The 25,145-nt window shown below is 43.3% G+C and overlaps 1 protein-coding gene across 2 annotated transcripts in view; it reads left to right on the plus strand.

The window, feature by feature from the left end:
• The window catches only part of CNTNAP2 (contactin associated protein 2), a 2,323,962-nt gene that overhangs the window by 2,111,494 nt on the left and 187,323 nt on the right, over positions 1–25,145 (plus strand). For both annotated transcript variants that reach the window (XM_063641685.1, XM_063641684.1), the window contains exons 19-20: positions 3,859–4,095; positions 15,986–16,119. In XM_063641685.1, the coding sequence (XP_063497755.1) occupies positions 3,859–4,095; positions 15,986–16,119 (371 nt within the window). The remainder of the gene's footprint in view (positions 1–3,858; positions 4,096–15,985; positions 16,120–25,145) is intronic.

Consider the following 25,145-nt stretch of genomic DNA (forward strand, 5'->3'; position numbering starts at 1 on the left):
AGCTGAGGTTCTTGCCGGTGACACGCTGCACCTGTCACTCAGGTGCTGGGGTCTCTGTTGCCCAGACCCTTCCCTCCCTCGGCCAGGTTCTGTGCTCCTCAGTCTTGAATTTCAAGTGCCTGGTATGCGTGTCTTCTCCTGCACATCATCCTGCCTGCCCCATTCTGATTTGTTTGAATCTCCCAGCCTCCATCTCTAGCCTGCCTCCCACCCTCCCTCCAAGTCCCAGGTCCACCTCTTCTCTCCCATGCCAGAGCCTGTTCTCAGGTAGTGACGTCCACATTCTCTGGCAGAACCTCTCTCTGTGGCAAACTGAACTGCGCAGCGCGTTTGCTCCAGGCGGCCCGCCCCGCCTGCCCTTCCTGACTCCTCCTCCCTCCCCTGTCCTCTGTTAGACACGTTTACAGAAGCCTGTCCTAGGAGTGTCCATCTGCCCCATCAGACTCTGAACTACTGAGGGCAGGGGTCACCTGTGCCTTGCTCACAGGATCCCCAACACCCAGCTGAAATGTGGTGGGAGCTTCGGGGGTCTCAGATGAATGACTGATTCTAAAAAAGAAGCACGTGAATTTTGTCCAGGCGGCATGATGCCTCAGACTTCAGACCCTCTTAGTGCCAATACACTGTGCCTTCAGCTAGAAAGCTGGCCTTCATCCCTGCCACCTACCTGTACTTGGCTACCCACCTCTGGCCCTCCAGGTCCTAGCTTAGATGTCTTTTCCTACAGCAAGTCTTCCACCACCCCTGTGTTCCAGGGAGCCTTATGTCTATCTGATCCTGCACTTACCCCTCTGCATTCTAATCATCTGCTTATCTGAATCCTCCTCCAGGTCCAGAGCTCCTTCAGAGCAAGAGTTGTCAGCACCCAGCATCGTGCCCAGGGTGCAGTCAGTGCTCAATAGATGTTTGCTGAAAGCTAACTCAGGACATTTAGGTAGTGAGATGGGGTTCTCATCACATAGCTGCTAAATAAACCGCCATAACATTCACTGTATTGTACTCACACTGTTGATGCGTCTCCTCCCACAACCACTGCTAGATGGAAATCTTCTCACGGGAAGTGACTGTGTTTTGTTCACCTTCACACTTCAGTAAGTTAGGCAGCAATGAGCATGGATTAAGTAGTTGTTCAATCGTATGTTTTCCAAGAAGGATAGTTTTGGCATGTGGAGCAGGAGAATTCTTTTTTTTATTTTTATGTATTTATTTATTTTTGAGATGGAGTCTCTCTCTGTTGCCAGGCTGGAGTGCAGTGGTGGATCTCGCTCACTACAACCTCCGCCTCCCGGGTTCAAGAGATTCTCCTGCCTCAGCCTCCAGAGTAGCTAGGACTACAGTCACCTACCACCACGCCTGGCTAATTTTTGTATTTTTAGTAGAGATGGGGTTTCACCATGTTGGCCAGAATGGTCTAAGTCTCCTGGCCTCGTGATCCACCAGCCTTGACCTACCAAAGTGCTGGGATTACAAGCGTGAGCCACCGCGCCCGGCCCAGGAGAATTCTTAATTGCATAAGACAACCCTACACATTGCAGGACACGCTGCTGTCCTTGCCCATGCCCACTAAATTTCATTGGTATCCCAATCATTTTGACAACTACCCCACCTACACACACAGAAAAGTTTTGGGGGTAAGAGGACCAGGAGGAAAATTTGCACTGCACATAGTTGAAAAGCTATAGTTAAGTCTTTTCCTTACAACTTGGTGAGAAGCAATGGACTCTGTAACAGTGCCATGGTGGATTGTATGTGTCAACGTAATTAACAGAAAGAGGATCTCTGAAATATAAGATATTTATTTGGAAATAAAGCATTGCAATGGGAATACGCATGCCATAGTTAACTGTGTGCATATTCAGGGAGGTGAAGACAAAGGTTTTTAAAGGAAAAATGGAGGAGGATCACATTATTGTTTTAAAATAATTATCCTTGGCTACAAAGATCAATAACCAGTCCAAGGTTGGACAGGCAAATTCAGGGCAGATGTTCTTGTAGAACTGATTTTTTGTGTAAGGTTGCAATGGTGTTTGTGCAATGTTGTGCTTTTTGCAGAGTCTCTGTGATAATTCTTGTGATCTTTCTCGGGGCTTTTTTTTTTTAACATTAGTGACTTCATTTTGATTCTGAAAACTTTCACACATGTGTGTGGTGATGTGAGGTGGGGGCCAGGAGGTGTCACCCTCAATATACAATGGTAACCTGTCTTTGTAATAATAGTTCACTAATCTTTCCTAAGCACTTATATATTCCAGGCACTAAGCTATGTATTATACAGCTAACTTAATTCTCACAACCACCTATGAGGTCCCATTTTTTAGAGACAAAACTGAGGCTGAGAAAGTTTCAAGACCTTGACCCAAGTGCTGCTCCAGACAAGGGCAAGATACACCCCCAGGCGTTGGACTTCACTGCTCTGTGCCAACCTCTTTAACAAGAACAAACATCAAAATTCACAGATGGAAGGCTCCTATGAAAAACTGTCCTCTCCCATTAATTATAACGTAGAGCAGTTTTGTAAAATATATTCTGCATAGTGTTAATTTAGTGGGATGTCAAGTGCTGTGAGATTAACGGTTGCGTGGGCGATGAAGTGTGAGAAATACTTTCAGCAAGGCGCTTGGAGAAGGCCATGAAACAGAAACCATGAAGACCACAGGAGCCCTAAGGTGGCACAGCCCTTCACAGTGAGTCAGGGTGATTTAGAATATTGCTGAGCAAAAAGCAGGGAGACCAGCAACAGGAGCTCGCTGGCCATGAAGTGCCTAATATCCAGTCAGCACTGCTCAGGCGCTAGGAAAAGGCTGATGCAGGAAAGGTTTCTTTCTTCTAATTCCTGAATAATAATAACAATAGATACTATTTATTGAGTACTAATTACTCTCCACTTCATAGATGAAATACCAACGCCTAGAAAAATTTGTTAAGTAACTTGTCCTAAGGTCACACAGCTATTTAGTGGCAGACCCAAATTTGAACCCAGTTCTCTCTAACTTCAAGACATGTGATTATAAACCCTATACACAAAGCCTCTAAGGACCTAGGTTTTATAAAGGTTTCCTGTGTGAATATCCAAGCAAATTCAGTCTCAAAGAGGATGCCCCTATGGGTTCCTTGTACCAGGGATTTATTTTTGCCATATCTCTTCAACCAGACAATTAGTTCCTTGGTCTGAGTACATGAAATTTTTTTCAGGGTATGTGAATTTTTTTTTCTTGCTATGTGAAATTTTTTTCTGGTATAATGTAAGTTTCTTAAATTTTACTAATTTTTTTTAATTTTATAGATTTCCATATAATATGGCTTGGCTCTGTCCCCACCCAAATTTGGAATTGTAGTTCCCATAATCCCCACATGTTGTGGGAGGGACCTGGTGGGAGGTAATTTAATCATGGGAGGAGGTCTTTCCTGTACTGCTCTTATGATAATGAATAAGTCTCACCAGATCTGATGGTTTTATAAATGGGAGTTCCCCTGCACATGTGCTCTGTCTCTTGCCTGCCTCCATGTAAGACATGACTTTGCTCCTCCTTTGCCTTCCACCATTATTGTGAGACCCTTCCAGCCATATGGAGCTGTGAGTCCATTAAACCTCTTTTTCTTTATAAGTCACCCAGTCTCTGGTATGTCTTTATTAGTAGCGTGGGAACAGACTAATACACCATACTTTGTTACATGCCTTTTTTTTTTTTTTTGATAAGAGTATTTGTGTTGATGCAATAACATCTTTCTCCATAGGACTTAGTCAGATGCCCTTCCTGGAGCCAGTGCCTGCACTCCATGAACTGCTGGAGAGGTCATTGTAGGGTATCAGCATCAGATCTCTCCTCATTTTTCAATTCTCTCTCTCCTTTATAACAGATGTTGGCGCATTTTTTGAAGAAGGGATGTGGCTACGATATAACTTCCAGGCACCAGCAACCAATGCCAGAGACTCCAGCAGCAGAGTAGAGAACGCTCCCGACCAGCAGAACTCCCACCCGGACCTGGCCCAGGAGGAGATCCGTTTCAGCTTCAGCACCACCAAAGCGCCCTGCATTCTCCTCTACATCAGCTCCTTCACCACAGACTTCTTGGCAGTCCTCGTCAAACCCACCGGTAAGGACGAGGACACCCAGCCTCTGCCACTTAACATTTGGGCAGAGAGAATGTTCTAGCGAGAGTCTATAGATTGTTCTTGGTTTGTTCGTTATTCCCCATGGGACTTGTTGAGCAAGTCACATAACTTCTTTGAACCCCATTTCTCTCCATGAATATCAGGAAAACAACTTTCCAGCTGGGTGCGTTAGAGCAAGATGTTACAGTAATAATGTTGGTGAGGCATGTTGTGTTCTTTACAAGAACACTGTTGCATGAATAAGAGATAGGTTTGTGCGTGTAATGATTATTTTTTCTCCCTACTAAATAAACACATTCAGCTGGATACTGTGGCTCACGCCTGTAATCCCAGCACTTTGGAAGGCCAAGGTGGGCGGATCACTTGAGCTGAAGAATTTGAGACCAGCCTGGCCAATATGGCGAAACCCCATCTACAAAAATTACAAAAATTAGTATTTTTGTATACTAATACTGGGTGTGATGGTACATGCTTGTAGTCCCAGCTACTCAGGAGGCCGAGGTGGGAGGATCACTTGAGCCCAGGATGTCGTGGCTTGTAGTGAGCCATGATCGTGCCACTGCACTCCAGGCTGGGCAACAGAGTGAGACCCTGTCTCAAAAAAAAAAAAAGACTAATAAGAAAGACTAACAAAACTAAATACATTCACTAAATATGTTAAACAGAGATGGGCTTTGAATGAGTAAAATTAATTTTACATAAATTAATTTTATTCTGATTTATGATAGTATCCCAGTAGGTTGTTACAGAATGTCTGAACTTTCCATAGGAATAGAAGATCAGAAACGTTTTCATTCCCAATCCTCTCAGAACTTTAAATTCACAAAATATATCACTGTCATAAAGGTTGCTTAAAGCACAAGTTTTTTTTTTATTTTAATTTTTTTTGAAACAGCTTGCTTTGTTGCCCAGGCTTGAGTGCAGTAGCAGGATCACAGCTCACTGCAGCCCTAACCTCTCAGGCTCAAGCAATCCTCCCACCTCAGCCTCCCAAGTAGCCAGGACCACAGGCACACACCACCACTCTCAGCTAATTTTTTAAATTATTTGTTGAGTTGGGGGGTCTCATGACGTTGCCAGGCCTGGTCTCGAACTCCTGGACTCAAGCGATCCTCCTGCCTTGGCCAAAGTGCTGGGATGACAGGCATGAGCCACCATGCCCGGCCCGGGGGTGTATTTTTACTTGTAATATCCTGGGCCATCTTGGTCATCAAATGTACATTAAGCCAGAGAGGATCTGAGTGCATCTAAAATTGGCATCCTGAGGAGAAATATGCAATGGGCTTGTGACCCTTCAGCAGTGACCTCTGAGAGACATCTAAGAAGCCCTGGAGTGTATAAACTTGCTGAACTTGAGAAGTCCACTTCCTCTCTGAAAATGAACTCATGCACACTTAGAGTTCTAAGATCACTTTTTTTTTTTTTTTTTTTTTTTGGAGATGGAGTCTCGCTCCGTCGCCAGGCTGGAGTGCAGTGGCACAATCTCGGCTCACTGCAACCTCTACCCCCTGAGTTCAAGTGATTCTCCTGCCCTAACCTCCCGAGTATCTGGGATTACAGGCGTGCACCACCACGCCTGGCTAATTTTTGTATTTTTAGTAGAGACAGGGTTTCACCATGTTGGCCAAGATAATCTCGATCTCTTGACTTCGTGATCTGCCTGCCTCGGCCTCCCAAAGTGCTGGGATTACAGGTGTGAGCCACCGCATCAGCCCTAAGATCACTTTTTTAATGAATAAAAATATTTTAAGAGCATGCAGGAACAAATCTCTCTAACTCACTTCCCATTGGAGCCGAAAACATGGAGGCTCTCTCTCCCACTGCCCATCTTTTCCTGCCCTTCAGTGATTATTCCACTGTTATGGTATCTTAAAGAGCAAGATTTTTGGCTGGGCACTGTGGCTCATGCCTGTATTCCCAGCACTGTGGAAGGCTGAGGCAGGAGGATTGCTTGAGACCAGTAGTTCAAGATTAGCCTAGGCGACATAGCAAGACACCATTTCTACCAAAAATAATTTAAAAATTAACTGGGCATGGAGGTGCACACTTGTGGTCTCAGCTACTCAAAAGGCTGAGGTGGGAAGATTGCTTGAGGCCAGTAGTTCAAGACTAGCCTGGGCAACATAGCAAGACTCCACCTCTACCAAAAATAATTTGAAAATTAACTGGGCGTGGTGAGGCACACCTGTGATCCTAGCTACTCAGGAGGCTGAGCAGGGAGGATCACTGGAGCCCAGAAGTCGCTGGAGCCCAGAAGTGCAAGGCTGCAGTGAGCTATGATCACACCACTGTACTCCAGCCTGGATGACAGAGCAAGACCCTGTCTCTAAAATAAAATAATTAAAAAAAAAAGAAAAAAGGAGATCAAGATTTTTTCCATGGGAGCCAGAACTCTTATTACTAATTTAATTCAGCTTGAGTTTTAAAAAAACAGTAAATTAAACTCCCTCTCTAGGAAATGCACTGTTGCTTAAAAAGATGGAGGAAAAAGTATGTTCCCTAGGATTTTCCCCTTCTGAAATTATTCCTAAAGAAATAAGCCAAAAGCCAAAGATTCATCATGAAGCTGTTCATCATAATGTTTCATTTTGTTTTTTGAGACGGAGTCTCGCTCTGTTGCCCAGGCCGGAGTGCAGTGGCACGATCTCGGCTCACTGCCAGCTCTGCCTCCCAGGTTCACCCCATTCTCCTGCATCAGCCTCCAGAGTAGCTGGGACTACAGGCGCCTGCCACAACGCCCGGCTAATTTTTTGTATTTTTAGTAGAGATGGGGTTTCACCATGTTAGCCAGGATGATCTCGATCTCCTGACCTCGTGATCCGCCTGCCTCGGCCTCCCAAAGTGCTGGGATTACAGGCGTGAGCCATCGTGCCTGGCCGACATCATAATGTTAACTGTGAAAATAAAAATTGAAAAGAACCTGAAAGTTCAACTTTTAGTAAAATAGTAAAAGAGGGAGTCACCATTTTATGGAATGTTATGTTATCTATTAAAATATTTATGAATAGTGATTAATGATATGGGGAAATTTTATGTATGTTAAACCAAAAAAACAAAAACAAGAACAAGCCTTGAATGTGAAATATTAGCTCCATAAAAAAAATATGGATAGAAAAAAAAAGCAATAATGTGAACACAAAAGTGTTTGGTTGGATAGTGGATGATTTTTTTTTTTCTCCTGAGCAATACTTTTGTATGCATGTCAAATGCTTTAATCAGAAAGATGAAAATAGTAAGTGAAATCAGAAAGCGAGGATGAAAGGGAGACAAGTATGGGGCCCCTGCTCTTCAGGAGTTCATCAGTTTATTTCTCCTGGATCAGGGTCAATAGGTTTTTTTTACCCACTGATGTTCACTACCCACATGGACGAGCCTCCCACTGGGCAGATAAGAACCTTGGGTTTCTTCTCAGGTCCCTCCCCAGGAGGAGGGCTCTCACCTGGAGACTGTCAAGAAGTTGGTGAACACATTCCCACACATGCTTGTATTGTCTGCTCCTCAAGTCACTGCCACATTAAAATTTGGTCCTCAACTGTATTCACTACCTCACATGCCCACTGCTACACACCCACCACTGCTGTGCCCTCATCACCCACCGCTGCTGTGCCCTCATGCCTGTGTGAGGACTTTCATTGTCTGCAAGGGCTTTGGTCAATGGATTCCATATTAATGGCCACTGTTTAATGAAGCTCACTTTGTGCCCAAAGCCATCCTGAATGGTGCCATGCATTAATTCCCATGAGCTGCGCAACTCTATGAAGTAGATACTATTATTATTTCCTTTGTACTGATGGCAACACATGAGTGCATGGAGGTTGAGTGACTTGCACACTCAGAGGATGTTGGGCCAGGCTGGGGTTTCTTAGCCTGGGTGTCTGATTCCAGACCCAAAGCTCCCCACCGGCCGTACTCTCTAGGGCAGGCATCTCTGGAACTCTCAGTGTGCTTGGAAAGCAAAGCTGGGTGGGTTCTGTCTCACTATTACAAGCCTATCCTCAAACTGCTGGTGAAAATTCAGCTTTTTCAGACTTCAAATACAACATGTTTTTATTATTTGAAGTTTAAAGTTAGAAAAAAGAAAATCGTTAGGAAAAAACATCAGTAAGGTCTACGCCAAAGTATCAGGAAAAAAGCTACTAGAAAGTCTCCACTAAACACCCTGGCATCACTTACATTTCATATATGGAAAACTCTGCTCACTGTCCTCCAGAGCCAGCTGCCTCCAGTGCCACCACTGCCCCTCAGACACTTGTGTTGCCAAGCTCGGTGTCACTCACCAGTGCTCCGTTCTTCCCTGCTTTTGTGGGTCACCCAGGCAAACAAGTCCTGTGAATTGAACTCATGGCGTCCTTTTCCTCCCCACCACTACTCTCTGAGGCAAATATCTTTTGATTCCCAGTATTGTTCACGTCATGGTGTCCATAGAAAATTATTATATTTGAATAGTACCTGGGTAAATGGATGAGGTCATGTTTTGGAGGCCACCTGCCCAGTGACTCCAGCTGCCATCCCCTTCTGCAGGTCTGCCACTGTCTGAGGGGAGCCTTGCTCCTGGTACCCCATCACCCATCTGTGAGACAGCAGTGGGCTTCAGCTGGGTGGCTGGGAAATTCTCTCCCAATCCATCTCTCTGCTTCCAGATTCTCCCCCTCACCCCTTTTCACCACAGCCAGCACCACCTGCCTTTATAGGGTGTCTTATTTTCTGTTTCTTGTAACAGAATACGTGAAACTGGGTAATTTTTAAAGAAAAGGAATTTATTTCTCATAGTTATGGAGGCTAAGAAGTCCAAGGTCAAATGGCCAAATCTGGTGAGGGCCTTATTGCTGGTGGGAACTCTCTGCGGTTCTGAGACAGTGCAGGGCATGACATGGCAAGGCTAAGCTGCCAGCTCAGGCCTCTCTTCCTCTTCTTATAGACAGTCTCACTCCCATGAGAACCTATTAATCCATAACCCATTAATCCATGAATCTATGAATGGATCAATCCATTCATGAGGACAGAGTCCTGATGATTCAATCACCTCTTAAAGGGCTCACCTCTCAATATACCCCCATTAGGGATTAAGTTTCAACCTGAGTTTTGGAGCGGGATATTCACACCAAAGCACAGGGATATTGTTTAAAAGGGATCCTGTATAATGTCCTTATTAAACACTCAGTGGTGCCCCACTCCAGCAAAACCAGGAAAGACTCCCCAGTCCCACAAACTTTTAAGTTCAAGACCCACCAAGCTCATGGGTGAGATCGTGGCCTGTAGAGCTGGACCGTCTGGGTTTGAGGTCGGCTTTGCCTTTTGTCAGTTGTCTTGGGCAATCAGTTGGCAGCTCCATGCCTCCGTTTGCTCATCCATAAAATAGTGTCTCCCTCACAGGAGTGTTGTGAAACTCAAATGACAATATGCACGTGTCAACAGTTATTATTTCCCAGGTCCATGGATTCAATCCACATTCTAACACATATTCAGCACCCCCTACTCTTCGTTTACGAGAAACTCATTACCCCTCAAGCACTCTGTGGTCATATGTGCCCCCTGACTTTATGCCTGCAATGCTCCCTTACCTAGAAATGCCCCAACTTCCTCTCTAGCCAGACACCTGCCTTTCATTCTAGGCTGCGATCAAGTCCCACCTCCTTTCGATGACTTCTCCTTGCTTTAAACTCCTATTCCACTTACTTTCAATGTCATTTGTTTGGCATTTAATGTACTGTATTGTTATCTGTCTCTGTTATAAATATGCCCTGTCTTCCCAGAGAGATGAAAAGCTCCCAGCACTACATCTCCTGCCTACGATAGGTACCCTGTAAGTGTGTGCTGATGATAATGATGATGACCAGGAGAGAATAAATCTGTTAAGCATGTTATTTGCTGCAGCCAATAAAAGAGCAGTCCCTTATAACTGCTTTAATTCACTTGGGAGATGAACATGAGACACAGAAGTGAAGCACCTCGGCATTTGAATAATATTTTATTTTAATGGACAAATATTAGCATTCTTCCTACCATCGTTTAGCAGCCCTCTTCTGCTGTTATCTGAAAGGAATAAATACATCATTTAAATTTGATTATTCAAGAATATCACCATTACTATTTCTAGATGGTCACTATATGTAAATTTAAAGTTCCAACTCATCTTTCTTTCTCAAAGCAAATAATTTCTGCTGCCATTAAGTGAAGCAGTTATAGGAATTTAAAATCATATTTACCAAGTCCAAGAAGGACAGAAAGGAAAAAAAAAAAAGAAAACAATGCTGATTTTAATGTTGCTGAGGAACATAAAGGGGCCAGTGACAAAGTGACAGCAGAGAGGGAAATGTCCAGCGTTTTGCATAATTGCCAGTTCCTCCAACCTCTAGGCCTCTGTGTGTTTGTATCCTCAGAGCCATACACATATTGCCTGACCCATGCCAGGGGATGGGCATGGCTGTATGTATTATAAGTGGACTCTACACTTGTAACCAGGCAGAAAGCCTATTTTCAGACCTAAAAAAAAAAGCTGTGCTTTGCACAGGAACTAAATATATGTGTTCTGAAGAAATGAATAAGAGATGAATCAAGACAGCTGTATATTTAAGAAAATTGGCTGGGATGATATGATGTCCGAGCACCAGAAATAAGGCAGAGAGTAAAAACCTAAGACAATCAATGTGTTTTTTTCTGCGTATTGCCAAACAACTGCCTGATCATCTCCTTCATTCCCAAACAATGGATTATTTTAATGCTACTGGGTAAAGGAAAAACCGAGTAAACACTGAGGGGTGGAGAGAGAAGCAGCTCAAGAAGTAGGAACACCATATTCAAAGGCCCTGAGGTAGGAGGAGATCGTATTTTCTAGGGAATAAGAGAAGTTCGTGGTAGTTTGAATGTAAAAAGTGAGAGTGAGTGGCATGATTTGAAAATAAAGTAGCAGGAGGAACGCACATCAGACAGGGCATTGCAACCTCTATTTGGAAAGTACATTTTTATTCTGTAAAGAATTGGAAGGCTTTGAAGGATTTTAAATGACCCAATAAAATAATCAGTTATGCATTTTGAAAACACGGGGAAGAAGAAGGTACAGAAGCAGGGAGACTGTATTCATCTGTTCTCACGCTGCTATGAAGAAATACCTGAGGCTATGAAGAAATACCTGAGGCTATGAAGAAATACGTGAGACTGGGTAATTTATAAAGGAAAGAGTTTTCATTGACTCACAGTTCCGCATGGCTGGGGAGGCCTCAGGAAACTTAAAGTAATGGTGGAAGGGGAAGCAGGCATGTCCTTCTTCACGTGGCAGCAGGAGGGAGAAGTGCAGAGCAAAGGAGGGAAAGGCCCCTTATAAAACCATCCGATCTCATCACAACTCAATCACTAGCATGAGACCAGCACAGAGGTAACTGACCTCATGATTCAGTTACCTCCCCCTGGGTCCCTCCCACGACACATGGGGATTATGGAAACTACAATTTAAGATGACATTTGGGTAGGGACACAGCCAAACCATATCAGAGACCATTCACTCATTTATTCAACAAATATTTATTCCACTCCTACTGTGCATCAGGCACTATTCTAGACATTGGAAATAGTCAAAAAGAATAGAAACAAAAATTCTTGCTCTCATGGAGATTACCTTTGAATAGAAGAAAACAGACAATAAACAAATTGGTACAATCTACAGTATGTTGTGTGCTAAGAACTGTTATGGGGAAAATATGAGGCAGAAAAGGGAGGGCCTGGCCAAGGGGAAGGAGAGGGTAAATTCCACTTTTAATGAGGAAGTCACAGAAATGATCACTGAGAAGAGGACATGAGAGCAAAGACCTGAAGGAGTAAGGGCACAGCCATGCAGAGACCTGGGGAATGAGCATCCTGAAGAGAAGAACCGGTGACTGCAAAGTCCCTGGGGTAAGAACAGGAAGCCAATGTGGATGGTGAGCAGTGAGCAAGGAGGAGAGTAACAGGAGGTTAGGTCAGCAATAATGAGGAGATCACATAGGGCCTGGTGAGCCATTGCGGGAACTTTGATTTTTACCCTGGGTGAGACGGGCAGCCACTGGGATTTTGAGCAGAGGATCACTCTGACCACCGTATGGTGAGGACACTGTGTCTCTCAGGGTCAGAGGCCCAGTTGGGATCAGGGAAGGTTGGAGAAAGGACAAAAGCAGTATAATCCCAGCAAAAGACACTGGTGGCTTGGTCCAGGGTGTAGAGATGGAGATGGTGACAAGTGGTAAGATTCAGGGCATAATTTGAAGATCAAGCCAAGAAGACTTGCTGTCAGATGATACATGTCATATAGGAGAAAGAGGACAGTCAAGGCTTTTGGCAAGAATAACTGGAAGGATGAATTGGCAATTCACCAAAATGTGGAAAACAATGGAATACTTTTGGGGAAAGAAGATCAATGCTCTGTTGCATGTGTTACATTCAGGTTGCCAGTAAGATATCTGAGGGAAAATATCAAGTAGACAGTTTGTGAAAAGAGTCTGGAGTTCAAGAGAGAAGTCTGACTAGAGTATGAATGTGGTGTCTGATGGGCGTGCACCTTATTCAAACGTCCTACATGGGATAGGATTGTTGGAGTAGGTAGGTGGACACGAGCAGGGCAGAAGAGGGTGCCCCCTCCGGCAACCACCAAGAATGTCAGACAACCATCAGGTGATGGTCAGGCAGTTGCTAAACTGTCTCTCTCTAAAATGATAATTGGCTGCAGCTGGCACCAAGAAACGACAGTCAGTCTCCCAATAGATAGAAAACATCTGGAGCTGGTGATCAGCAGCTTCCCAGTAAGATCTCAGGAGCTGAGCAAGCGGGCCCAAGCATGCACACTAAGAGGCAACATGATGGAGTTTAACGGGTATATGACCTTCCTCTAGGAACGCTCAACTGGAAAGGGGAAAAACACCTCAAATGAGCATGCGCACCACTTCAGTAAACACCTGTGCATGCAGCCCCTCCCAGGTGCTTGCAGGCCACTGCGCATGCAGACAGCCTTCTCCAAGGGAAGAATCAGGGGAGAAGAAACCAAACCACAGAACTATGGCAATGTATAAAACCCCAAATCAAGGGCAAAACAGGGCACTTGGATCTCTCAAGTCGCCCGCTTGGCCCTCTTCCAAGTGTACTCCCTTTCTAAAACTTTTTAATAAACTTTCACTCCTGCTCTGCTAAAACTTGCCGCAGTCTCTCCCTCTGCCTTAATCCTACTTCTGCCCCTCAAGCTGCATTCTTTCCTCTGAGGATGCAAGGATCAAGTTTGCTGCAGACCCTTAGGGATTTGCCTTCAGTAACAGGATCACCATGGAACCAGGCATGAATACAAAAGAGAATATGCTTCAGGGCTGGTCTTTGGGGACTGCAAGAGTAAGGTGCCCCAAAATGAGGGGAAAAACAGGTAGAGAAGGAAAACCGAAAGAGTGTGTGCTGGAGGCCAAGTGTTTCCAGGAGGCGAATGAACTCTGTGCCAAGTGAAGATGAGACCTGAGAGGGACAATTGTCCCTACTTCCCCAGGGATCACGGGCCCAGCAAGAGACCGTGGAGCAGGGAAGACAGAAGTGAGACAGAGGGCTTATGCTAAAAGAGGGACGGGTTTGGAGGCAGCGAGTGTACCCATCTCTTTTCACGGGATTCGGAGTGAAGAAAAGCAAAGGATAAGAAGCCTCACTTGAGAGTGAAATGAGGTCAACGGCAGTAATTTTTAAAGAGGACGCCGACTAAGACCCACCATCTTCTGCAATCCAGGCAGAAGATGGTGCAGGTGAAGCACAGGTGAGGATGAACCAACAGCTCCGTGTGGAGCTGCCTCAGCCAGGGAGCAGGCTCCCTCTGGAATTCACACAAGGACACCGCGGGTGCCAACAGAGAGCCTGTGGTTACCGAAGTGTAAAAGAGTGAGGGAATTTAGATCAATTTAGGAGACGAAAATCCAATCCACGGTGCTTAGTTTAAATGCCAGAGGCAAAGGAATCTAGGATGACATTCTAAGGTAAAACTCAGAAATAGTGAAGGTTTGTTGAATTTCACTTAGAAAACAAAAGTAGAGAAATTAGCTCTTGATTATTCCAACGAATGTTCCTTTGAAATCCAGGAACATGGCAAGTGTAACGTTAGAACGCCTAAATAAGGAAGAGCACAGTGCGTGTGTGTGTGTGTGTGTGTGTGTGTGAAAGTCTGGAAGGAGATACTCCCAAGAGGTTTAGAAAAATTATCTTTGGGTGGTGGGATTTCAGGTGACTTTCTTTTATTTTTTTTTCTTTCTGTTTACTTTCTATATTTTAATTAGCGTGTTTTATTTTGTAACTTAAAATCAGAATATCAGTTTTGTCCCCCTAAAAAGGAAATGAAAGGTGACAGATAATCCATTAGGTGATTTACAGTTGGTCAAATTCTTGCTAGATCGCTGGCTCCATTTTTAAGCTCTGAGATACCAACATGACGATTCCAATTTGAGTAACAAATGAGATAAAATATTGATGTCTTTAAAACTCATAACTAAGATATAATATTTATGCTTGCAGATTAACTAAAAGCAGGATCTACATTGTCATATTAGTTATTTTGAATATTGTTTTTTATTGTTGGGAAGAAGCAACGAGGAAAAAAAAGAATATGCTGTTGAGGCAAAGTGAACTATCGTTGAGGGCAAAAAGGGACTCAGGGGACCTGGGAAAGCCATCTTTCCTGTTGATTTGCATTTGGTTAGTCTGTAAGCTAAAATAAAATTTATTACTTGGTTTCAGTGAGGCCACCCAAAATCTCATCTTTAAAAACTATGTTTGGCCGGGCGCGGTGGCTCATGCCTGTAATCCCAGCACTTTGGGAGGCCAAGGCGGGCATATCACGAGGTCAGGAGATCAAGACCATCCTGGCTAAGACAGTGAAACCTCGTCTCTACTAAAAATACAAAAAAAAAAAAAAAAAAGCTGGGCATGATGGCGGGCGCCTGTAGTCCCAGCTACTCGGGAGGCTGAGGCAAGAGAATGGCGTGAACCCGGGAGGCGGAGCTTGCAGTGAGCTGAGATGGAGCCACTGCACTCCAGCCTGGGCGACAGAGTGAGACTCCGTCTCAAAAAAAAAAAAAAAAAAAAACTATGTTTATTTTTAATGTTGTATGCTCATGATTCTTTTGTATGCCCAATGTCACACTTTGCTGATGGGGTGAGAACATCCCTGCACGCTGCATTTATTTTTTTATTTCACATAGTGTTTTGTGGGGCCTGCAGACGTCTCCTCCCTGAAGTCCTATATTGTATATGCTCTCATTCTTTGTGTCCAGGCATAATCCCAACTTGAATCATTTAAACTATTTGCATCTTCAACTTTGGGACGACAGTCACTGAAGTTCACTGTGGACAGATTGTAAATATGTGCGAGCCTGGTGCTGTCAGCCAATATGGGTCAGTAGGCCTCTGAGCTCGTGAATCCAAATTCAAATCTTGAATGTCATCTGTAGGGGGTAAAGTTTATCAGAAATTGGCCGGGCACGGTGGCTCACACCTGTAATCCCAGCACTCTGGGAGGCTGAGGCGGGTGGATAGCCTGAGGTCGGGAGTTCGAGACCAGCCTGGCCAGCATGGTGAAACCCCCATCTCTACTGAAAATACAAAAATTAGCCAGGCGTGGTGGCAGGTGCCTGTAATCCCAGCTACTCAGGAAGCTGAGGCAGGAGAATCGCTTGAACCTGGGAGGCAGAGGTTGCAGTGAGCCAAGATCGTACAATTGCACTCCAGCCTGGGCAAGAGCAAGACTCCATCAAAAAAAAAAAAAAAGAAAGAAAAGAAAAGAAAGGAAGAAAGAAAGAATCTAAGAGCAGGGATCGAGGGGATGTGACATTAAAATGAAATTTAGGGCAAACAAATTACTGAGCTTCTTTCTTTTTTCTTCTATAGGAAGCTTACAGATTCGATACAACCTGGGTGGCACCCGAGAGCCGTACAATATTGACGTAGACCACAGGAACATGGCCAATGGACAGCCCCACAGTGTCAACATCACCCGCCACGAGAAGACTATCATTCTCAAGGTATACATACGTGTACATATAAATTACATATAATATCGCATTATAGTCCCTGGCCCTGTAATGCTTGGCCATTGGTTTTGTTTTGAGGGGACAGAAGTAGAAGAGATGCTTTTTACACTTTCTCCTACAAGTGCATAACTAGTGAAGTAGAAATATATGTAATTCTGACAAGGAAAGACAATGATGAAGTTGATGACATTTTTTTAGGGGGAAATAGAAAAAATGTTTATTCCGTAGGGTCTTTCTGGTTTTCCCAGCCCTAGACCCACATATCTATCAGTTTGCTGCTTTTATCCATTGCACCATCTTTCTTCGCCAAGCTCTCAGACTTCTGAAACTTACCGTGTTTCCCAGCAAAGGTTATTTTGGTTTCTCCGACCTACTTCTTTCACTACTCCAACACAATACAAAGAGCTGTATTTTTTCTCTCTCTCTCTGCAGAGAGATTTTGTCTTAAAAATCCTCAAAACAGTCTTTCCCCAGAATCTCAGACTCTGATTGTGGGCTTTCGGCACACAAAGGGATGGTTTTATTATGATACTCAAATTTTATTTCAGGTTTATTGACGACCCCGGCCCCCACCACTGATTTTTACAGTGAAGAAACCAGCTTGGGAAACACCATGAATAAAACATAATGTGAGGAGGTCTCCCTGGGAGCTAGGCCAAGAGATCAAGGATGGGAACTGTCACTGCATTCTCTAGAAGGAGTTCAAAATAGATGCCTGTCAGGAGAAAGAACAGCAGGAGGAGGCTGTTTTGTCAGTAAAGTGGAGTGTCATTTGGCAGGGGTTCAGCAGCCTCTCAGACCTCATTCTGATTCGGCTGGATGCTGTGGGAAGTTCAGGTTGCAAAGAAAAGGCAGAAGCCCTGTCTCTTTTGAGCACTGGTGGATGTCAGATTCATAACTTGATATGGAGTTTGCACGTGGCCTTTGGCAGTAAATGCTAGAGGGCATTTTAAGGAGAGGTCTTTCCTAGGAAGCTGACATGCGCCGTTTCAGCTTACTGCACCATCAATCAAAGGTGGCATGATAAGGGTCTCTCAGCGTGATCGACAGAGTCCCAGAGCCCAGCACAGTGCCTGGCACACGTTAGGGGCGGCAAATTCTTTATGGAGTAAACCAAGCCCATCTTTAACCAAGTTTTAGTCAGAAAAGCCAGCAAGTCAAGGAGACAGATCGTTTTATATCATTTCATCAACATTGTCTCCCTCAGCTTTTGATTAGAGACTTTTTCCATTTTAAGCCACCCAATTTATCACCTCTTTTAAAGCAAGTGACATATCTTGCCATTTTACCGTTGCAAAATAATATTAAAACTTAAAAAGAACTAAACAATGGCTTTTCAGACAGTATAACAGCAGAGACCCACCACAGCCATAGAATCGTATAGAATTAACCGTCACTGTCTGCCACAGTGAATTAGAGAAGGACTTGAGGAAGGGGAGAGGAGTGGATGATTTTTTAAGACTTGGGGCTTTGGAGGCACAGAGAGCCAGAGATATAGACAGTGGAGCAGCCAGAGACCTGCAGAGAATCCAGGGGATGAATGGGTTTGGGGGAGGGTCTGGTTCTATTGCTCAAGACTATTTTGGTTGCAAATGATAGAAAAGCAATTCAGAAGTAATTTGTTGGGGAAAATTCCTAGGGTAGGTCATAGAATTATAGAATTTGAAAAAGATAAAACCAAACTTTGGGAAGAGAATCTAGGGAGCCTGGAGGATTAAAACTATGGACTCGAATACCACTGGGTTTCTCTCTCCCTTCCTTCCTTCCCTCCCTCTTTTTCATTCTCATCTCTGCCTCTCTCTGAAGACTGGATTAATTACCTCTTACTGCAAGCTCTATCTTTCACATATCCTGGGACATAGTCACAGGAGTACTGGGCTCATGTCTTCCCAATTTTGTTACCAGAAGAAATGGTCCTAGTTTCTTGACACTCATTTTAAAATCCCAGGGAATCTCTGATAGGCCTGGCTTGAGTCATATGCTCACCTTGTTGGGTGGAAGGGGGAACAAAGACCCATAGTCCCTAATCACATCTCTTGATTAGAGTGGGGAACTTGGGAAACTCCCTCAAAAGAACAGAACGCAGTTCCAGAAAAAGGAAGGAGACAGGATGACAGGAGTGAAAACTTTGGATGCACAATTCCGAGGTAGGAGAGGAGAAAAACCTGGGAAGTGCTTCCTCGATTCCGCCCTAGGTTCTGCACCTGGAGGTGTTGGGAGATCCAGCTCTCCCTCCTTCTCTGTCATGTAACGTAACTGACTGCACTAAGATTTCTGAATGTCCCAACCCACGTGAGGGCAACTAGGAAAGATGTCACGGCCTGGGGAGTTCCAATCTCTCAGCCCAGCCTGTCCCATCTACCCTGGGCCCTGCCCACCCCTGAGGGCAAAAGGAAAGTAAAGATAGAGGTGGTAGAGGAAGACAAGATGTAGTTCCCCCTTATGGAAAAGCAGATCCCAGGGCTCCTCGCTCCCATGCCCCACTTTCTTTCATGCAGGGAGGCCTTGCAGAGCGTGGAAGTAATTCGGAAAGTGCTTTGCAACACCAAAAAACATTGCAATGTTTTTCTTAAAACAATCTACAAATCCATCTTGAGAACTTCTACAGCCTCAACTGTGTGTGGAAAGAGATATAATAAAATGTCCACAGTGATCATTTATGTGTGGAGGGATTATAAATGGTTTGATTTCCTCCAGAGTTTTCTATTTCTTCATTTTCTATTGTAAGCACATGCTGCATTTTTATAATCAAACAGAAATATGAAACAGCCATATATTCTCAACCTATTCTGGTAGCCCCCAGTTATAATAACATATGATAACAAAGGTATTTCAATAATTTCAGATTAATATTTATAGTCAAAGAACAAAAATAAGGCTAATGCAAAGATGAATGGTAGATCACAGTGCTATGGATGATGTCTTTGGAATTAAGGTGAATGTTGATGCATTTATACATGCTCAAACATCATATAATTTAGATGATCTTCATCAGTGTTTATGGTGTCTTTAAAAGCAGGTTTACTTTCATAGCTGGGTTTGGCTAAAGCTAACATTAAATTAATCTGCATTCCCTCAGCACACATCCTCTGAAACGGCACTGAGCACTTGAGGGAAACTGACCTTGGATGAAACATTTGCTGCCAAAAGACAAAGTACCCAGTCTCCACATAGATAACAGAGAACTGACTGTAGTAGTTATCAGACACCAGTGTGAACCAGAACCCATGGCATACCTCCAGTGGCATCATTTGTGAAAACTCACAGTTGCATCAGGGAGAATAGCTTAAGGCTTAATGCCAGTCAAAATATAAACAAACAAGGTGCAGCCAGAGAGCACCTGAAAAAGTCTGGCATGCAGTGAAAAATTATGTCAATTAGCATGAATCCAAAAGCTAAACATTCTAATCAACAATTCCAAAGTCTTGTGCAATTAACCCTTTCTTCTTCCTTTCCTTCCTTCCATCTTGCCATCCGTGTTTCTTTTCCTTCCTATTTTTTCCTTTCTTTCTTCCCAACCACATTGCACACAAGGGATCTAAGGGGGTTTACAGGGAGAATATTAAATGAAATAGAGAGTTAATGGACGTCACAAAAAGTAAGTCCCCAAGATCAGAGAAAATAGAACATGATTATTCAGGTCACAAGGTCTTATCACATGGATAAATTTGACCGTGAACTTCTCGGCAGCCAGAAGTATGCAACTCATAAGGATAAACTAAGCCAGTTCCTCTCGAGAATTGAAACTTTTCTTATTATATCATTTTTATTTTATTTAATTCCATGGATTATATTTACTGACATAGAAAACGCCCATAGCATATTCCACTTACACAACATCACATACACGATAACAGCTCACATGTATTGGTGCTTACTGTGTCCAAGGCAACGTGCTAAGCACTTTATGCACGTTTCCTCATTTAGTCATCACAAAAACTTTATGAAGTATGTGCCATCATTATTCCCATCTGATGTGTTTTGGAATGTGTCCCTGTCCAAATCTCATGTCAAATTATAATCCCCAATGTTGAAGGAGGAGCCTGGTGGGAGGTGATTCGATCATGGGGGTGGATATCCCCCTAGATGTTCTTGTGATAGTGAGTGAGTTCTCATGAGGTCTGGTTGTTTAAAAGTGTGTAGCACCTCCTGCTTTGCCCTCTTCCTCCTTCTCAGGCCATGTAAGACATGCCTGCTACCCCTTTGTCTTCTACTATGATTGTAAGTTTCCTGAGGTCTCCCCAGCCATGCTTCATGTACAGCCTGTGGAACTGTGAGTCAATTAAACCTCTTTTCTTTATAAATTACCCAGTCTCAGGTAGTTCTTTATAGCAGTGCAAGAATGGACTAATACACCATCTTAGAGATGTGGAAATTAAAGTTCAAAAAGTAAGATGCAACCTGCCCAAAGTTAGAAAGCGGTAAATGGCCACAGCATAGTCGAACCCAGGTCTGTCATACTTCAAAGTGTACACAGGCTGTTAACCTTACTTAATAGACAGATATCTGGAAGGATGTTCACAAAATTTTAGAAGCAGATACCTCTGGCTGGTAAGAAATTAAGTGATGTTATTCTTATTATCATAAGATAGTTCAAAATATACAAAAACACAGAAAATAATAAACCATATGCTATGTACCCACCATTGAAACATTACAAATTTTGACATTTTACCCTATTTCTTCAGATTTTTTTAAACACAGCCATAATTGAGAGTCCGTTGTCCTCCTGGTTACATAGCGGGCCCCAATAAAAGTCAGAGTCAATGCCTTCAACAGCATTTCTGCAAATGTATCTGCTACAAGGCTATTAGATGCTGACGCTCCTTGGGAAAGTAAAGCATAACTTCAAAATGGAATTCAGCCCAAACAAGTCTGTAGCGAGTGAGGTAGAGCAAGATGATGGACAGATGAAGAGGCCAAAGGCTGAGATGATGCAGCTTTCTGAAATTTTGACCTGATCCTAGGATAAAACTAGCTGGAAAATGATAATGAATAAACTACATGTTCTTTGAATAATTATCCATGACAATCACACATTTTTGGGTTTAGATGTGAGTTAGACAATAGAGAGTTCAGGGATATATTCTCTGGCACAGATACTCAGAATCCATATTCTCTAAAAATCAAATGAACAGATGGTAAGGATGTATCATTTTGGCTTTCATCTAACTAGAGGGCCATCTTGTCTTTGCCAAGAAGAAGCTAACAGATTTTCTGCAAGCAAAATAAGGCCTTTCTTAGAAAATAATTCTAGGTCCTCAGGAACAAATGATGATTAGATCCCCAAGTTCTTATACCAAAAAGAGGATGACTTTGATTATTTTCACTGGGAATTTTCAAAACAAATATTCAAAAATATCACTGAATTCTGTTCCTTAAAATAATATAAGCACGGTAATTTCTTACCTGCTACTAATCTGAATTTCAACCAAATTGTATAAAAACAATTGCATCAATTGTTAATTGAACTAGGTCCTGTATATAAATCTTAAGAACTGTCAGAGAAGTGTCAAAAACATTAGCAACATGTAGTGTGCTAAGTGCTAGAAGTAGAAGAAAGGATACAAATATTAGGATGATGCCAGTTGCTATGCAAATTAGCCCTCAAATCTCCATGTTTCAACCCAAAAAAAGTCTGTCTTATATCAGATATATTTTCAGAAAAAGAAAGTTCTCTGGTCTCCAGCAGTGATGAAATCGTGCTGGGCAGGCACTCTGAGGACCTGCCACTGCCACCAACTTCCCTGCTTCCCCAACCCTGGACTAGGCCAAATTATTGCCCATTATTCTCGAAGCCCTCCCGCCTTTATCCTCTGGGAGGCTCTTCCTTGTGTGTGTTCAGCCATGGCCTCCTCTGAATTATGTGCCACGGATAATGTGCTCCTTACAGCTGTGCAGCAATTTTTTTTCTTTTTTTTGAGACGGAGTCTTGGTCTGTCACCAGGCTGGAGTGCAGCAGCACGATCTCAGCTCATTGCAACCTCCACCTCCTGGGTTCAAGTGATTCTCCTGTCTCACTCTCCCAAGTAGCTGGGAGTACAGGCACGAGCCACCACGCCCAGGTAATTTTTTGTAATTTTAGTAGAGACAGGGTTTCACTGTGTTAGCTAGGATGGTCTCAATCTCCTGACCTCGTGATCCACCCTCCTTGGCCTCCCAAAGTGCTGGAATTACAGGTGTGAGCCACTGTGCCTGGCTACAGCTGTGCAGCTTTACGGCCCATTTCCTGCAGGTTCAAATTACAATAAGGGTTTTTTAACATTCATAAGCCTTTTGTGGACTAGATCTGTGCTTTCTTTTCCAATACAATTCCCTCAAAACCCAAGGTGGCTTCTGATCAATTTGCTTCTGGTAAGTTTCATGTGCTGGTAAATGCACCCTAAGCTCTTCCCTAGACATCAATCTTAGCCCTACTCAGTCATTTGCCTCCAGGCACCCATGCCTCTCTCTCTCTCAAAGTAATGGCAGCTACTTTGGGGCCAGTGGACACAAAAGGCTTGGGTGGGAAGTAAAGACCCTTAATTTAAATGTTAACCATGAGGCTAAGTCAGTTTGCTAAACAGAAATCTTACTGCCCCACTGTTAGTCAAAGCTGTTTGCAGTGTTATTTCTCACTCTCTAGTGTAAGGCTCTAAATATCTAGACTTTTCTCTATTCCTTTCATTGATTATTGGGAACTGGTCAATTCTTTCCTGAACTCATCTGCTCCTTGACATGAGCAAAAAGCAACTGACACACATGACCATTCTGTCTCTTTTGAAGCACTTTCCTTAAAGCTACTTAGGCACTTAGTCTGCCTTCCAGGTTATGTGAGGTGACAGTTTTACAAAATATTTTATTGCATACTATATTTGTCTGTCTTGCACTGCTATAAAGAAATACCTGAGACTGGGTAATTTATAAAGAAAAAAAGGTTTAGTTGGCTCACAGTTCTGCAGGCTGTACAAGACGCATAGCAGCTTCTGCTTCTGGGGAGACCTCAGGAAGCTTAGATGGCAGACAGCAAAGGGAAAGTAGGCTTGTCTTACACGGCAGGAGCAGGACCGAGAGAGAGGGAAGGTGCTACGCACTTTCAAACAACCAGATCTCATGAGAACTCACTTACTATCACGAGAACAGCACCAAGGAGGTGGTGCTAAACCGTTCATAGAACTCTGCTTCCATGATCTCATCAACTCCCACCATGGCCCCATTTTGGACACTGGGAATTACAACTCAACATGAGATTTGAGCAGGGACACATATCCAAACCATATCACATACCATTCTTCCTCTGTCTTTCAAGTCCCTAATATCTATTCCTGCACCACCTGCCACCTTACCACAAAGCCAATGCTACATGTTTTAGGTTTCTGTTATAGCAGCACCCTGCCTTAAGATACCAATGTATGTATTCGTTAGGGTTGTATTTGCTGCTATAACAAAAAATCAGAGGCTTAATACAAATAACTTTCTTTCCCACATAATAGTAAAATGATTTCTAGTTGGAAATTGTAAGCAATATATAAATAGGCTGATAAAAAAGGTGTTTGTACTAGTGTCCATAAATAATAGAGTAAAAGATATTGTGGTTCTATGCTGTAACTATAAGGCTTGAAGGAAGGATAAGATGTTAACAGGTGAATGGGGAGCAAGAGAGGACATGGAAGAATATGTATGATAGAAGAGGGAGAAGGAGAGGGAAGATGTGTGTTCCAAAAGAGAACATCACGTTAAACAAAGATGCTAGAAGAGTGACTATTTCATAGGTTTCACCCTCTCTCTATCTCGTGAACAGAAAAGACCACTGGAGAAGACTCAGTAAAAAGTCTTACCTGGAGAAATTCTCACTCTGAAATATGTAACGTCAAATGGTCTGAAGTCATTTATGAATATTGAATGCTGTGAAGTCAGTAGTCTGAGGCACATGCAGAGTGGTGTCAAAAATTGTTGGAAGAATTTTATCAGCAGCAAAATGAGAGTAATTCAATTATGGACTCCTAGGGCAGCGCCAAATGTTAATTGATTTGAAACATTGGTGGCCGGGCGAGCCCCAGTTCACCACTTTCTGTACATGGAAAAGTGCACAATTGTAAGGACTTTCACATAACGTCCTCAAGCCCAGAGAAAAATCTCTCTAGACTTGAGAGGGCCTGAATTATCATGTTAGGTAGTGCTCAAAGCTCTTTCTTACTATCGAAATGCTTGCTCACATTGCCACTCTCAGCCTTATGAACTGGAAATAGCTGGTGCTATTAGTCCCATTATATACATGAGAAAACAGAGATGAAGAAGTCCCAGGCCGAGCGTGGTGGCTCACGCCTGTAATCTCAGCACTTCGGGAGACCGAGGCAGGTGGATCACGATGTCAAGAGATCCTGACCATCCTGACCAGCATGGTGAAACCCCATCTCTACTAAAAATACAAAAATTAGCTGGACATGGTGGTGCACGCCTGTAGTCCCAGCTACTCAGGGGGCTGAGACAGAAGAATTGCTTGAACCCGGGAGGCAGAGGTTGCAGTGAGCCGAGATCGCACCGCTGAACTCCAGCCTGGCGACACGGCACTCCAGCCTGGTGACACAGCGAAACTCCGTCTCAAAAAAAAAAAGAAGTCCCAATGATGAATAAGGTCCCAATGCTCACAAGAGACAAGATCTTCTCTAGAACTCAGCTAACCAGACTCCATTTCCCCACTTAGTTTGCTCTTAGTTGTCTTTGCAAGTGGGCAAGAGAAGCAAGCTCACTCCTGTTCATTTGCCTTATAAACTTTTGAAATTTTTAAAAAATGTTTACACAAAAGTAAGTCTTTTGGGGATTCGTGTTTTCTTCGGAGTCACTAAAAGCAATGACTTTATAGCATTTCCTAGGGGGTCATAAAACCCTAATTTCTATAATCAAAGAGAACTACAAGGTCCAACGTTAAGGGCTAGTGTTTTTACAGCACACAGTATCATACACCCATAAATTCCATCTCATTCTTTAAGTAAATATGAACATAACCTCCTGTCTGTCCATTTTAGCATCTTTCTTTT

Source organism: Symphalangus syndactylus, chromosome 6, assembly GCF_028878055.3.
Source record: "Symphalangus syndactylus isolate Jambi chromosome 6, NHGRI_mSymSyn1-v2.1_pri, whole genome shotgun sequence".
NCBI classification, from domain to species: Eukaryota; Metazoa; Chordata; class Mammalia; order Primates; family Hylobatidae; genus Symphalangus; species Symphalangus syndactylus.